At 41.6% G+C, this 12614-nt stretch overlaps 1 protein-coding gene across 2 annotated transcripts; it reads left to right on the top strand.

The window, feature by feature from the left end:
- Positions 1–210: 210 nt before the first annotated feature.
- Positions 211–11967, top strand: LOC125524607. 2 transcript variants are annotated; one of them, XM_048689649.1, is made up of 4 exons: positions 211–1730; positions 3563–4075; positions 4227–4799; positions 9745–11967. In XM_048689649.1, the coding sequence occupies exons 1-4, from the start codon at positions 621–623 to the stop codon at positions 11800–11802; spliced, it is 4254 nt and encodes a 1417-aa protein (XP_048545606.1). In that variant the 5' UTR covers positions 211–620; the 3' UTR covers positions 11803–11967. The 2 variants fall into 2 exon arrangements, with proteins under 2 accessions (XP_048545606.1, XP_048545605.1); XM_048689648.1 differs by having other exon boundaries at positions 212–1730; positions 4224–4799.
- Positions 11968–12614: the final 647 nt, after the last annotated feature.

Here is a 12614-nt window from a genome sequence, read left to right as displayed (position 1 = left end):
GGGTAACAAGACTTTTTTGGACCTCCGCTTCGTCAAACATTTTTGATATGGCTGGTAGAACTGGGCACTTGTAGTCGAAGACTTTGTTGAATCAAAGTGACCGAATGGCTTGTGTGGATTTGCATACGGTTGGCACCATATCGTACATGTCACCACACTAGGTCCAAACCTCTCCGAGAATAACGCACAAGATAAAAAGAACATGGCTCGGTATACGAACGAAATTCGTATACCCAACCAGGCAAAAGAAATAAAAGATAACATGAAGAACTACAAAGTTTATTGGTTTAGAGGCTTCAAAGGTAAATAATAAACGTTGAAGTGCAAACGGACGGTTAAAATATAACCCATTAACCTTGGCTCAGTTCTTCCTCATATGTTTTAGACAATTAGTAGTGAGCACAGACAGTAGCAAGCAACAAGCAACTGATCAGTATTGAATTGTTGAAGTCGGCTAGAAATATATAATATAGAATGATTTAGAAATATGGTCTGTTGCTCCGCTAGCTAGCTAGCTTTATAATCCGGTCCCCATGGCCAGCTACTAAGAATCACTTGCTAGCTTCAGTTCTACCACACAACCTAGCGAAGGCGGGGGGAACAGAGAGAGAAGATAAACAATGGCGGAGTTCGTGCTTGGATTGACCAAGACGGCGGTGGAGGGGACGCTGATCAGGGTGAAGTCGGCGATTGAGGAGGAGAGAAGCCTGAGGATGCGTGTGCAGGACGACTTGCTGTTCATCACGGGGGAGTTCGAGATGCTGCTGTCATTCCTCAGCGTGGCCAACACGGAGCGCACCAGCAATCGAGTGGTGCGCACCTGGGTGAGACAGCTCCGCGAGCTGGCCTTCGATGTCGAAGATTGCGTCGAGTTTGTTGTCCATCTCGACAAGCCGTCGCGGTGGGACTGGGTGCGGCGCCTCACCTCATCCCTCATCTGTATGGCAAGGCCGCCGTTGCCACTTGACGAGGCGGTCACCGAGATAAAGCAGCTCAGGACCAGGCTGGAGGATGTAAGCCAAAGGAACACCCGCTACAGCCTCATCGGCGCAGGCAACGACGACTCTTCCTCTGGCTCCAATCCCGGCCTTGTCGCGCCGGCCACTGCTGCTGAGGCAGCAGCAACAGCATTCCACATCCTCTGCGAGGTGTGGGAGGCCACAGGGAAGAAGCAACACGACATCGGCCAAGGTGACTTGAAGAAACTGATCGACTGTCAAGGCAGTGACCTTCAAGTGCTCTCGGTGTGGGGCAGTACAGGAGGAGGAGCCGCACCTGATATTGGGCCGTCGATAACTCATGTTATCAGGAAGGCGTACGATGATCCAGAAATCTGTCAAGTATTCAAAAGTCGCGCCTGGGTGAAGCTGGTGCATCCTTTTAACCCTGATGAGTTTCTCGAGAGCTTGCTCACTCAGTTCTTCGCCAACTCTCACCAAGAAAAAATATGTGTTGTCGATGATCTCAAGAAGGACAACCTCATGCAGCAAGTAAGGGAGCAGAGGTATCTCATCGTTCTAGATCAAGTATCCACTGTGGAAGATTGGGAGGCCATAAGAATGTACCTGCCGGACAGTAATAAGGGCAGCCGGATCGTCATGTCCACGCAGAGGTTAGGTATTGCCCTTTTGTGCACGGGGGAGCCCTACCAAGTATCCGAGATTACACGCTGCTCACATTCTCAGCCGCGCTTCTCACGTTCTCAGCCACTTCGTGCCATTTATAACAAGGTATGTACGTAACCCCCAACTATTTCCAAACATCCACAACTATTTCCAAAAATCCTTTAATCTTAATTGTTCATATATTAGTCCTTGTAACTTAGTGGTAATCCCACAGTACTCCAATTCCGGCACTGCCACTTTTTATAGTTCTGTGATTTTGCTAGTTTTCAGGCAACTGAAAGTTTTTGCAATACCAATCAATTTTCCACACCATGAAGTTGCACCATCTTTTGCTTGTTCTTGCACATCATAGAAAATGCAAGTTTAGTGTCCAGTTTATATGCAACTTTTGCATTATCATTATAAGTTATGATAAGTTATATCTTACTATCAATTTTCTATCTTGGTAAATATAATCCAAATATTTGGTCTTCTTTCAGCATAGTTAAAGCTCTCTCTTTATTTTTACTTGTTTCTTCTTTATTGTTCATTCACTATTGACGTTAAAGGACTAACTAAGTAACCTCTTTTGTGCAATTTTAGAGTCGATAACTGAATAAGGATTTCTCATTAGTCCGAAAAATAAATACATCCTAAATACTTTGTTCTTTGAGAGAATTTTTTTTCTTGAAAGTTTGTTCCAGATCAGAAGTATTGCCTTGGATTATTACTACTAGAATGAACACAAAACTGTTGTCAACAGCCCAAAGGAGCCACATAAGCCAACATATCCCCACGAGTGAGTACTGAATTAGAAAAGAAAGGCCCTTGGATCTTAACCCAATTAAAAAACGTGACTGAAATTTACTAAACAAAATAAGGCAACTGTGCAATATTCGGTTCCATATTTCTGCATACGCATATACCCCAAAATTCAAATTCAGAAAAAATAATTCATATTTTTCACATTTGTTTTCAAGGAATCCCTGTTAATAACCAATATTAGATTAGATAAGTTGGAAAAGAATTCGAAGTATGACGTCGCCCTAATTTGATTTCCTCATCGCTGGTTCTTCGGGAAGCAGAAGACACCTATCATACCCTATGAAACCAGATGAAACATCAGCCTAAAAAATAAGCTTAATTACATGGTGATGGGGAAATGTGGCAATTAATATTCTGTCTCCATCATTGTCCATAAGTAAGAACATATACGTTGTACTCCACTTATCCCAATTTGTCGATGCAACATTAGGGTCGGGTAAATTAATCAATTAGTGCTACTCCCTCCATCTACCTCTCACGAAAATCAGATATTCCATATATTCTGGTTGCGATCTGTAGGAGTAGCCCCACATTCCATGCCATCATTAATTTCCATTGGCTGGCGCATTAGGCTGGTTGTAATGAGAAGTATCATATACTAGTATCCTGCATATGATACTAGTCTTGATACTACCTCCCTAATGCATAGTATCATGTAGTACTCTATTTATTGCCATGCATGACACATAGTAGCATAGCATTTATTATGATACGATATCACAATAGGATACTCAACCCTCTCTTTCTTCATTTAATTCTGTGACACCTCATCAAAATTGCCTAGTTGGCATGTATAATACTAACTATGATACTACCATTACGACCAGCCTTAAACATGATATCCCAGGGATTTGTGAATTAGTACTAACCGGGAAATGCATTAGTACAAATTGTTGGTTCGGCCCGATTTTCCTGACGGACCCGACATGAGTCGTCATTGGCATTGATTTTCCGTTTATTATCTTGAACCTAATCACCACGCGGCTAAATTGTAATGATGCTCCATGCACGTGGACTGGAGGGAGTTGCTAGGTTCCTGCGGGTTGTGCAACTCGATCGATTGATCCTTTGATTATGTGCCTCTCTTATTTAACAACTCCCTTAATTACTCCATTTAATAATTATACTCGCAGGGCTCTGGTCACCGCAGTGGTATTGGTGAATTTATTCGACAGTTAAGATCCCGTGGTGTTATCTCCGTGTGGGGGGCTGGTTGTGATGAATCACTTCTCATCCCTAATTTGTGCCAAGGCATAATGGATAAGTCCAAAGTATTTGACGGACTAAAATTTCAGCACTACTTGGAATTCACTGTATCTGATGACCTTGATTTGTTGATGGAGATGGCTGCAGAATTATGTATATATTCTAATCCACAAGATCAACAGCACAAGATGAAAGACAAATTCCATGAGATGGACAGATCAAAGATCATTGAAACTTGGTGTACATTTCTGGCTGCATACGATGAGTTGTACCTCATCGTTATTATGGGTCTCAAATCCAAGGATAACTGGGACTTGATTAAAAAAAATCTCTTATTCGAGCCTACTAAATGTTGTGTCGTCGTTCTTACAGAAGATGAAATTCTGTCCAGACACTGTGTAGATTATGAATATCGAACCCACATGTTGGAAGATATTCAGGTATACGTACGGGGGACTAATCATGATATACTACTACAACTTTCACTTAATGATATTTGAATGCTGATAATTAATTGCAAGAAAATGCATGTTCATTTATATTTCGCTACCATATACTAACCAAAATTTGTCACATTAAATATTGCAGCAGGATTATCAACAAAATTGTGGACAAGGGGGTAAAAGAAGAGAAGAGGAAAATTGGAAGCTTGTTAGGCGTGAAGATGATATGAATCGCATTGGCAATTGCTTAGCCAGACATGGTGTGATCTCTGTGTGGGGGATTGCTGGTGTTGGGAAATCAGCTCTTGTCAGAAACTGGTACTTCGAAAAATTGCACAACGGAACGTACAGAATGTATGGCTGGGTGGATGTGCATCATCCATTAATTTTGCAGGACTTCTGTCGGCGTCTACTTTTGGATTTTTATTCTGATGATCTTCAAGCCAAAGAAACTGCACTTGTTGGTATGATGGAAGGCCAAGACCCTATTCAAGGGTGTTGTAAAATTCTGAGTGATAAAAAATGCGTCGTGGTTATTGATGGACTGCAGTCCACACACGACTGGGATTTGATAAAACCATTGTTCATGTCCCAACATTCTGAAAGTCATATCATTCTCATAACAAATGAAGAAAGAGTTGCCACACATTGCACATATAACACAGATGGTATGGTCAACGTTAAATGCCTAGAAGCGGACGCAGCCATTGAACTCTTCAAGGTGCTCTCTCTCTCTCTCTCTCTCTCTCTCTCTCTTAAATATGCTAAAGTAAGAACGAGAGTGTAGAATTATATTTCGTACGCTCCGGCCAGGCCGCATGAGGCAAAGAGCAACTCCTCCCACGCTAGTACCCTATGAGCAGTTTATTTTGAATGTAAATTTCCTTTGATTGGTCGTAACGGTGGAAACCACCATTAGGGGTCATTTGGTACCAGTTGATAGTAAAGTTATGCATTGTATGTAGTAAAAGAATAATTATAGTAGTAACTGTACGCGACCCATAGCAGATTCTTTTTACTAGAAATAGATTCTTTTACTACTTCGCTCTTGTGCTATACTACTAAAATATATAGTGATGATTTTTTTCGACAAAGGGTGGATTTTATTGACCCATAGCGATGAATGATTTTACCATTAAATTTACCTAGTAATATTCTCAACCATTTACTATGAGCAACGTTTAATTTTGTTTTGAAGCATCATTATGTCATATATTATTTACATGATAATAAAAATTGCCTTATACCAACAAATGGTAACACAATTACTACATATATACACATAATAGCAATTTGCTCCATACCTGGTCGTAATGCAACTACCATGAAATGAGTCCTCCATTCAAAAGAAATACCTACTTTGACTAGTCATGAGGAGGTAATGGTTTTAATCCCATTACTATATTTTGTTAGAACATTTACCGAGGTTAGTGAGGTGCATAGGGATGGGAGCTAGTAAAAGCTTTAATCAGGCTACCACATAAACTAGCTTTTTTACCATGCCAGCCATTGAAGCCACGGGGCCGACAAGCCACGCCTTACAGCCGGTAACGGAAATTAATTCTAGTATTACTAGCACATATGTCTGTGTGTGCAACGGGAGAATTGTTAGATGTTCCTCATTTCACGTAATATGCTTTTGATGCCACTCCACGTCACTATGACAAACGTAGCAAACAATGTTACCCTCATCTCTAGCAATAGTATGAAATTAATGCTCACCTGAGTTTCACTAAAAGATAAAAAAGATTTAAGAATGGAGGCAAACTTTGTTAAACTTGTCAAACTTGTGCTATTTTTTTTCTTTGAGAAAGTTAATGTTACTTGTCCACGGTATCCGAAAAACTACCACTCTTATGACAAGAAGATATAGAAAAAGATTGGTATGAAGGAACCTCTATTAAACATGGAGAACCGGTAATTCTGTTACTTCCTTTCCACAACTTTACCTTACTCGATCAACTGGCATAAGTACAGATAAATAGGACGTGTGTATGAAAATACACAAAATGTTGAAGGTAAGATATTTTTGACAACCAACTAACAATATTAGAGATGTAACCAATAGGTTAACTGAAATTTGCGGGCCCAACTATATTATGAATTTTCAGCAAAATGTATAGTTTGTTGCCTGAAAGCTACATTTTGTTGTGTTCGCATATGAATTTTCAACTGTCAAGATGCATAATAAATTTTTTTTGTGAGAATCAGTCACTACTACATACATGAAATTCTCACCGTGAACATAACTTCATGTCACTGTTGCATGCCATATCCCGAGTTCGGTAACAACAAACATAATGGAGACACATATTTTCAAAGTCTCACATATATAAAATCATTCGGAAAAAGTAGAAGCTTATATCTGACAGTGTGCTTGACACACCGGTTTTTGATATGGTTCAAGTAGATGGTAACACCAGGACGTGCACATGCATTAATGTGAAACTTGAAAAAGCATGATCATCTATCCCCAGTTTGTACTATTTCTCACCTTTTCACCATTCTTCTAGTACAAAGCGACACACAGCTTGGTGATGCGTGTTCGAAAAAAATACACTTCAAAATATGATTGTGTCCATGTTGTCATCTTTGATTAGAACTTTATAAGCTATGTGTTTGGAAGGCAGAGGGGCGGCGGCTGGGGAGGGATGTGTTGCGAGCAGAACGGGACATGCACAGGTGGACTTCGAGGCAGTGCAATCGAGGTCGGCAGCATGCTGAGCACCACGGTGCCCACCGCAGCCGTCATCTCCCCATGATCCTCTTCAAACTCCCGAACCCCATTGTCCCAGCCACCGCCGGCGCCGCCATCTCCACCTGATCCACTCCAAGTCCCAAACCTCACTATCCCAGTCGTCGTGGTGCTCGTGTTCCTCCTAATCGTAGCAATCGCCCATGGTGTCCTGAAGGCAGCTTGAACAAATCCTTGCCGGTTGGTTTGTGGAGTCATGTAGACCTGCCTGTATAATTTGTCTACTCTGTCGCCACAAATGTCGGCACAGGTGCAAGAACGCGACGCCGTCAGTCACGTCCCCGAGACTCTAGCTCCCATGGAGCCGCCTAGGGCAAGACTATGTTAGCCATAGCGGCATGAGTGAGGTGAGGCCGCGAAGGAGGAGGGGCTTGGGGTCAGGTCGAGAGAAGGAGAGGACGTTGGTCGGTGGGGTCGCCGACATCGATTTGATTTCAATTGGAGGCGGGCGGACCGACCGCACGGAGTTGAGCAGCCAGCGATTTTGGGGATCCTCTGTTTTTCTCTCATTGAGATTATTACTCAGTGACATATTGTTCTTTTTTTTTCGATGAATTGTTCTGTTTTCTAAGAGAAAAATTGGGCTGGGCAAGCGAGAGAACTACGACAGGCGAGTAAAAAACCAATCGTTTTTTTCTCAATTATGGGTGTCATTGGTGGGTAATTTTCATCAACTCTGGACATACTTTAAATCTCAACCGTTAATCTTCAAAATTAACAGATATAAGGAGGTGATGGATGGAGAACTATAAAATCTTCCGTCCTTTAATATTAGGTAAAGATAAAGATAAACATATATGCATGTCTTCTTACTGTGGTTAGTTAAACGAGCGGCTAACCTGGCGGCGGGCGAAGCGCACAATTACTGTCTGGAGCGTACGATAAGGGGTTTTACGTGCACGCTCACTATAGCGCCACTGTATATATATGAAATCGTGGCCATGTAGGTGCCTTGGGCACCTTGATTAATAACCGTAGAATTTTCCTTTCCCACTCACATTAATTAGATTAGATCACTTTTCAGTGTTTCTATGCATGCACTAGACCCTCTGTGACAATTGATTTCTTGGTAGAAATGTCACGTGCCATTTGCTCATTGTCAATTGATTCATTTCCAAAAAAATAATGTAATATAATCACTGTGCACATTCTTTTATAGGCTAATTTGAATCTCGTGCCTCCCAACATAAATACATGTGCATTGTTATGTGTATGACGTATTATTGCACAATTTTGGTATGACGGTAGAAATGCATCATCAATTTTAGTATTTCCAAGGTACTAAATAACCAAAAAGATATTTAGATACTGTGGGTATGTCATATCCAAGGTATTTGAAACTATTAAATTAAACACATGTGACATAGCCATATATCACATTCCCAAAACTATATACCTCGACGTAAACTTATGTGTACATACCAAGAAATGTACATATCCTCAACATGAAATTATGTCTACATATCCATAAATGTATATACTTATGTGTACATATCGCAATAGTGTAAATACCCAAAAATCCATCCCCGACGTAAATAAATCCACAAAGAAAAAAATGCATAGACAATATAATCAATACACCAACATAAAATTTATGTGTGTGTACATACACACAAATATACCAACTTGAAATTTATATATACCCATAAATGTATATACCCCAATGTAAAATTTATGTATACATACCCTAACTTGAAATTTATGTGTACATACCTAAAGGAACTGTATTTGAGGTACGATACTCTAGTAATATAATAACTAAATTATATTTTATTTTTATGAAAACAAAAAAAATCATCGATGAATTATATGGTTTAAACATTAATAGGCCAATATAAGACGCAATACTTTGAAGTATCTTTACGTACCTTAGTACACGTTCATGCTTTGAAATTTTGAAGATTTAATGGATTGAGGACTATGCATTAACGGGTTGCCCACTAATACTGAATCAACGTCAATGTCATACATAATTTCACCGTCTAATGGCTACAAGGTAAGGTGCCTAGTCACCTAGGTGTACAATAGGTATCACGTGTGCACACACGTATAGAACGTTGGTACGCAATATTTAGCATGTCCATTTTCAATGTATAGGGAATATAAATCCTTGGCTCTTATAGGTGAAATGCCATACCTATTTGGGCGTGTTTATTTCTAAATTGATTGGTAGTTTTCCTTTCTAAGCCGATGATCTTTAACACTAATGCCTTATCTAAAGTTAATTGGGTAGTTGCACATTTTAAAAATTGTATGCACTTTTAGAGCATGCGTTGCACATTTCTACACCAGAAATTGCGCAAAAAAATGTTTAACAATAGTCTTAGTAATGTGCAACTTAGTCTACCAGGAAATAATAAATCTGCCTATTTACTAAAAGTATAGAGGGTTGTTTTGGAATAGTAAATATGTAACTTATTTATATTTATGGACAAGAAGTATGACATATATTCCTGGATGGGGAAGTACTACGGAATACTTATTTATATGTCATTATAGATATTGGCATGGCCTAACTTTGATAATTACCTTTTTCATTGATGTTAGTTAAAAATTTGAAACCAAAATTTGAAGGAAGTAATTTCGATCACAATAGTAGTATCCACACATGACCATCCCATATATGTACTCATGTCACATTTTAATTATCAAAGTTTTAAAATGTTCCATGGCAGTAAAGGTTTAACTTGCGTTGGAAGTTAGAGTTTTGCTTGATTCTACATATGTATTTATTTCTTTGACACTGAATTGATTTAGATCTATTACATGTTTGATGGTTAAGCATTAAATTTGATTTTTAATGAATAGAACTTAACTTCTAAACCTAATTTCCAAACCTAAGTTAGTACTATGTAGTTTTTCCTAATTTAATTTGTACATATTAATGATTTAGTGCATTTCTGGATTGCAGACGGTTAACGACCTTGACTTGCCTTCCGGATATGAAACTAGTGTGACCAAGTGTGGTGGGCTTCCCAGAGTATTAATTGCCATAGGCAAATTCATGAAGAAATCCAGATACAGAATGAAAGATATAAACGATGATTTCATGGGCGTTTTGGAGAAGAATCAAATGTTCCATAGTTTAAAGGGTCAATTCTCTTGGATGCAGAGCTACTTTGAAGGTTGCTCAGATTACCTCAAGCCATGTATCTTCTATCTGTCAGTTTTTCCTGCAGGCCGAAACATTAGACGGAGGCGTTTGCTGAGGAGGTGGATTGCAGAGGGCTACTGCAAGGACACAATTGGTAGTGCGGCAGAAGAGAATGGGGAAAAGTTGTTCTTGGAGCTTGTCAACTTGAGCATAATCCATAAGCAAGCTGAAGAAAGCAAGGATTCATGCCAAATCAATGGTTTCTTCCGTGAGTACATCGTCTCACGGCCAATGGAAGATAACCTTGTGTTTGCACTGGCAGGGCGGTGCAACCCCAACTCACGGCGCTCTGGAAAACACCTCACCATAGGGGAAGACTGGTATAGAGATGAGATTGAATTCAAGAGCTTGGACTTGTCGAAGCTGCGGTCTTTGACAGTGTTTGGGAGGTGGAAATCATTCCTCATCTCGGATGTGATGAGGCTGCTTCGGGTGCTGGATCTGGAGGACACATCAGGTGTAACAAATGATGATCTGGAGCAGATCGGGAAGCTATTGCTTCGCCTTAAGTTCCTGTCCCTACGAGAATGTGAAGAGATCAGCCGTCTCCCAGATTCACTGGGTGGTATGAAGCAGCTGCAGACTCTAGATATCAGGGGAACCAATATAGTTAGGTTGCCACCGGCTATCACCAGGTTAGAGAAGCTGCAGTACATTCGTGCTGTCACCAACAAGGTGCCATGTGTTGATGCCGTCACATCCACAACGACGACATTTGTAGTAGCAGAAGCAACAAGAGCACTTGCAGCTGCAGGAGAAGAAGATCGTGCAGCACCAGCAGCACCAGCAGAAGCCAATAGTGTTGGTGGTTGTACAAGCCCGTTCCTCCGAATATCAAGTGTTACACGGCCATGGAGGAAGAGCAGGGCCCGTGATTTGGTGGCATCTAGCAGCTGGTTGATGAGGTGGCCTGCGAGACACCATAATGCCAATGACAATAATGGTGGTGTTGAGCTTCCAGCAGGTGTTGGGACGCTGACGGCCTTACGTGCCATTGGTATTGTGAATGTTAGCAATGGTGCAGGTGGGAACGGGAAGGCCATCCTAGAGGAGCTCAAGGAACTGACCCAACTGCGCAAGCTCAAGGTGTCCGGCATCAACTCAGCAAACTGGCGCGAGTTTTGCAGTGTCATCTCGGGTCACCGCTATCTCGAGTCCTTATCAGTGCGGCTTGACCAGCAGGAGGAGGTTGGTGAGTTTGCTTGTAATTTCGATGACATCTCCAACCCACCCAAGACACTAGAGAGCCTCAAGGTGTACGGTCCGGGGCAGGGGCATGCACGCATACGGCCAGTCTGGATCCAGCAGCTTCCCAATCTCCAAGGCGTTGATGTTGAGTTGACCATATCAACCCAAGAGGACATAGAAAGTCTTTACAGGGCATGCAAAGTTGCAACCGAACATCGAGTATCGAGACGTCGAATTTGTATCAATCCGACACAAGAGCACCTCACTTTTGCTAAGCCCGACAATGGTCCAAGTTCTTGCTTGGATGGGTTTAGCATAGCACTAGACTCCCTCAGGATTGTTTGCGGCTTCAAGTTACAACACTGCTATCAGGTAACCTTTGGATCTTTGATCACGTTTAAAGTTGAGATGCTCAAGGTTCATTGTTCTAGCAGCAGCGATAGTTCTCAAGATGTTGGTGGATCATCGTCGTCTTTGCATCTTTCTGGCCTAGACAGTATAATTGCTTTCAATCAAGTCAGGCTTACGGGTTCTTATGGCGAACAACTTAAGCAAGATTTGCTCGACCAACTTGCCCAGCATCCCAGCAAACCTGTCTTGATGGTGGAGCAACCAACTTCGATATGATGGTGCTGATCATGTGCGGCCGGTAACAAACCTTAACCGTCCAAATCTGTAATGGATACATGCATGTTCTCGATCGATGCCTTTGCATCCTGTACTATTCTTCTTTTTCGAACAAATCAATGATACATTAATAATAAATGTATGTCAGCGCGTGTATTCCCTGTATATGTATCATTCTGCGGAGCCCATGAATTAGTACTAGTAGACGTGTGTTACTGTAGGATGTTTTTTTTAGAAAATGAGGATAAACTCCCGACCTCTGCATCAATGGATGCATACAATCATTTTTAGAGCTGTTTTACGGTGATTGGGTTAGTACTCGGAGTACTTAGCAGTACTTACATGTGTGATCACGTCTGATTTTTATTAGCCGTCAGATCTTGCGGGGAATTTTAATTGATTAAATTTAATATATTAATTGCGATAAGGGCATAATGGTCCAGGGGGAAATATCTTTTCTTGAACCGATCACCTGAGGACCAGATCCATGTCTACTCGATCCAGTTCAGAATCCTCCTCCGATCTATTCGTCGCCGCTCGGCGCTCCTGACCTTCTCCGTCCTCGACCTGCCCGGCGAGAGGAATAAATTCATCGTCCTCGTCCTCCACCCAACCAACCCCAGCCCCCCACGCCGTCACCGAAGAAGAAGAAGGCCGGATCTGCGCCGGCTGAATCGGCGGTGACCGCGGCGGGCGATCCCATCTCTTCGCGCGTACCATCCTTAAGGTATGAATTCGGCTTGGCGTTCTGCTCGTTCTCTTGGCCGTTGCGCCCCTCCACCGTTCATGCAGTACAACCTCAACCCCACAAG

This window comes from Triticum urartu, chromosome 7 (assembly GCF_003073215.2).
Source record: "Triticum urartu cultivar G1812 chromosome 7, Tu2.1, whole genome shotgun sequence".
NCBI lineage: Eukaryota > Viridiplantae > Streptophyta > Magnoliopsida > Poales > Poaceae > Triticum > Triticum urartu.
This window is presented reverse-complemented; position numbering and strand designations above follow the sequence as displayed.

What these genes read in the sequence shown, in the direction of transcription:
- LOC125524607 (XM_048689648.1), top strand. Translation starts at nt 621, where the DNA reads ATGGCGGAGTTCGTGCTTGGATTGACCAAGACGGCGGTGGAGGGGACG. An exon ending in ACATGTTGGAAGATATTCAG is followed by an intron (nt 4,076 to 4,223) that starts GTATACGTACGG and finishes TAAATATTGCAG; the next exon opens with CAGGATTATCAACAAAATTG. An exon ending in CAGCCATTGAACTCTTCAAG is followed by an intron (nt 4,800 to 9,744) that starts GTGCTCTCTCTC and finishes TCTGGATTGCAG; the next exon opens with ACGGTTAACGACCTTGACTT.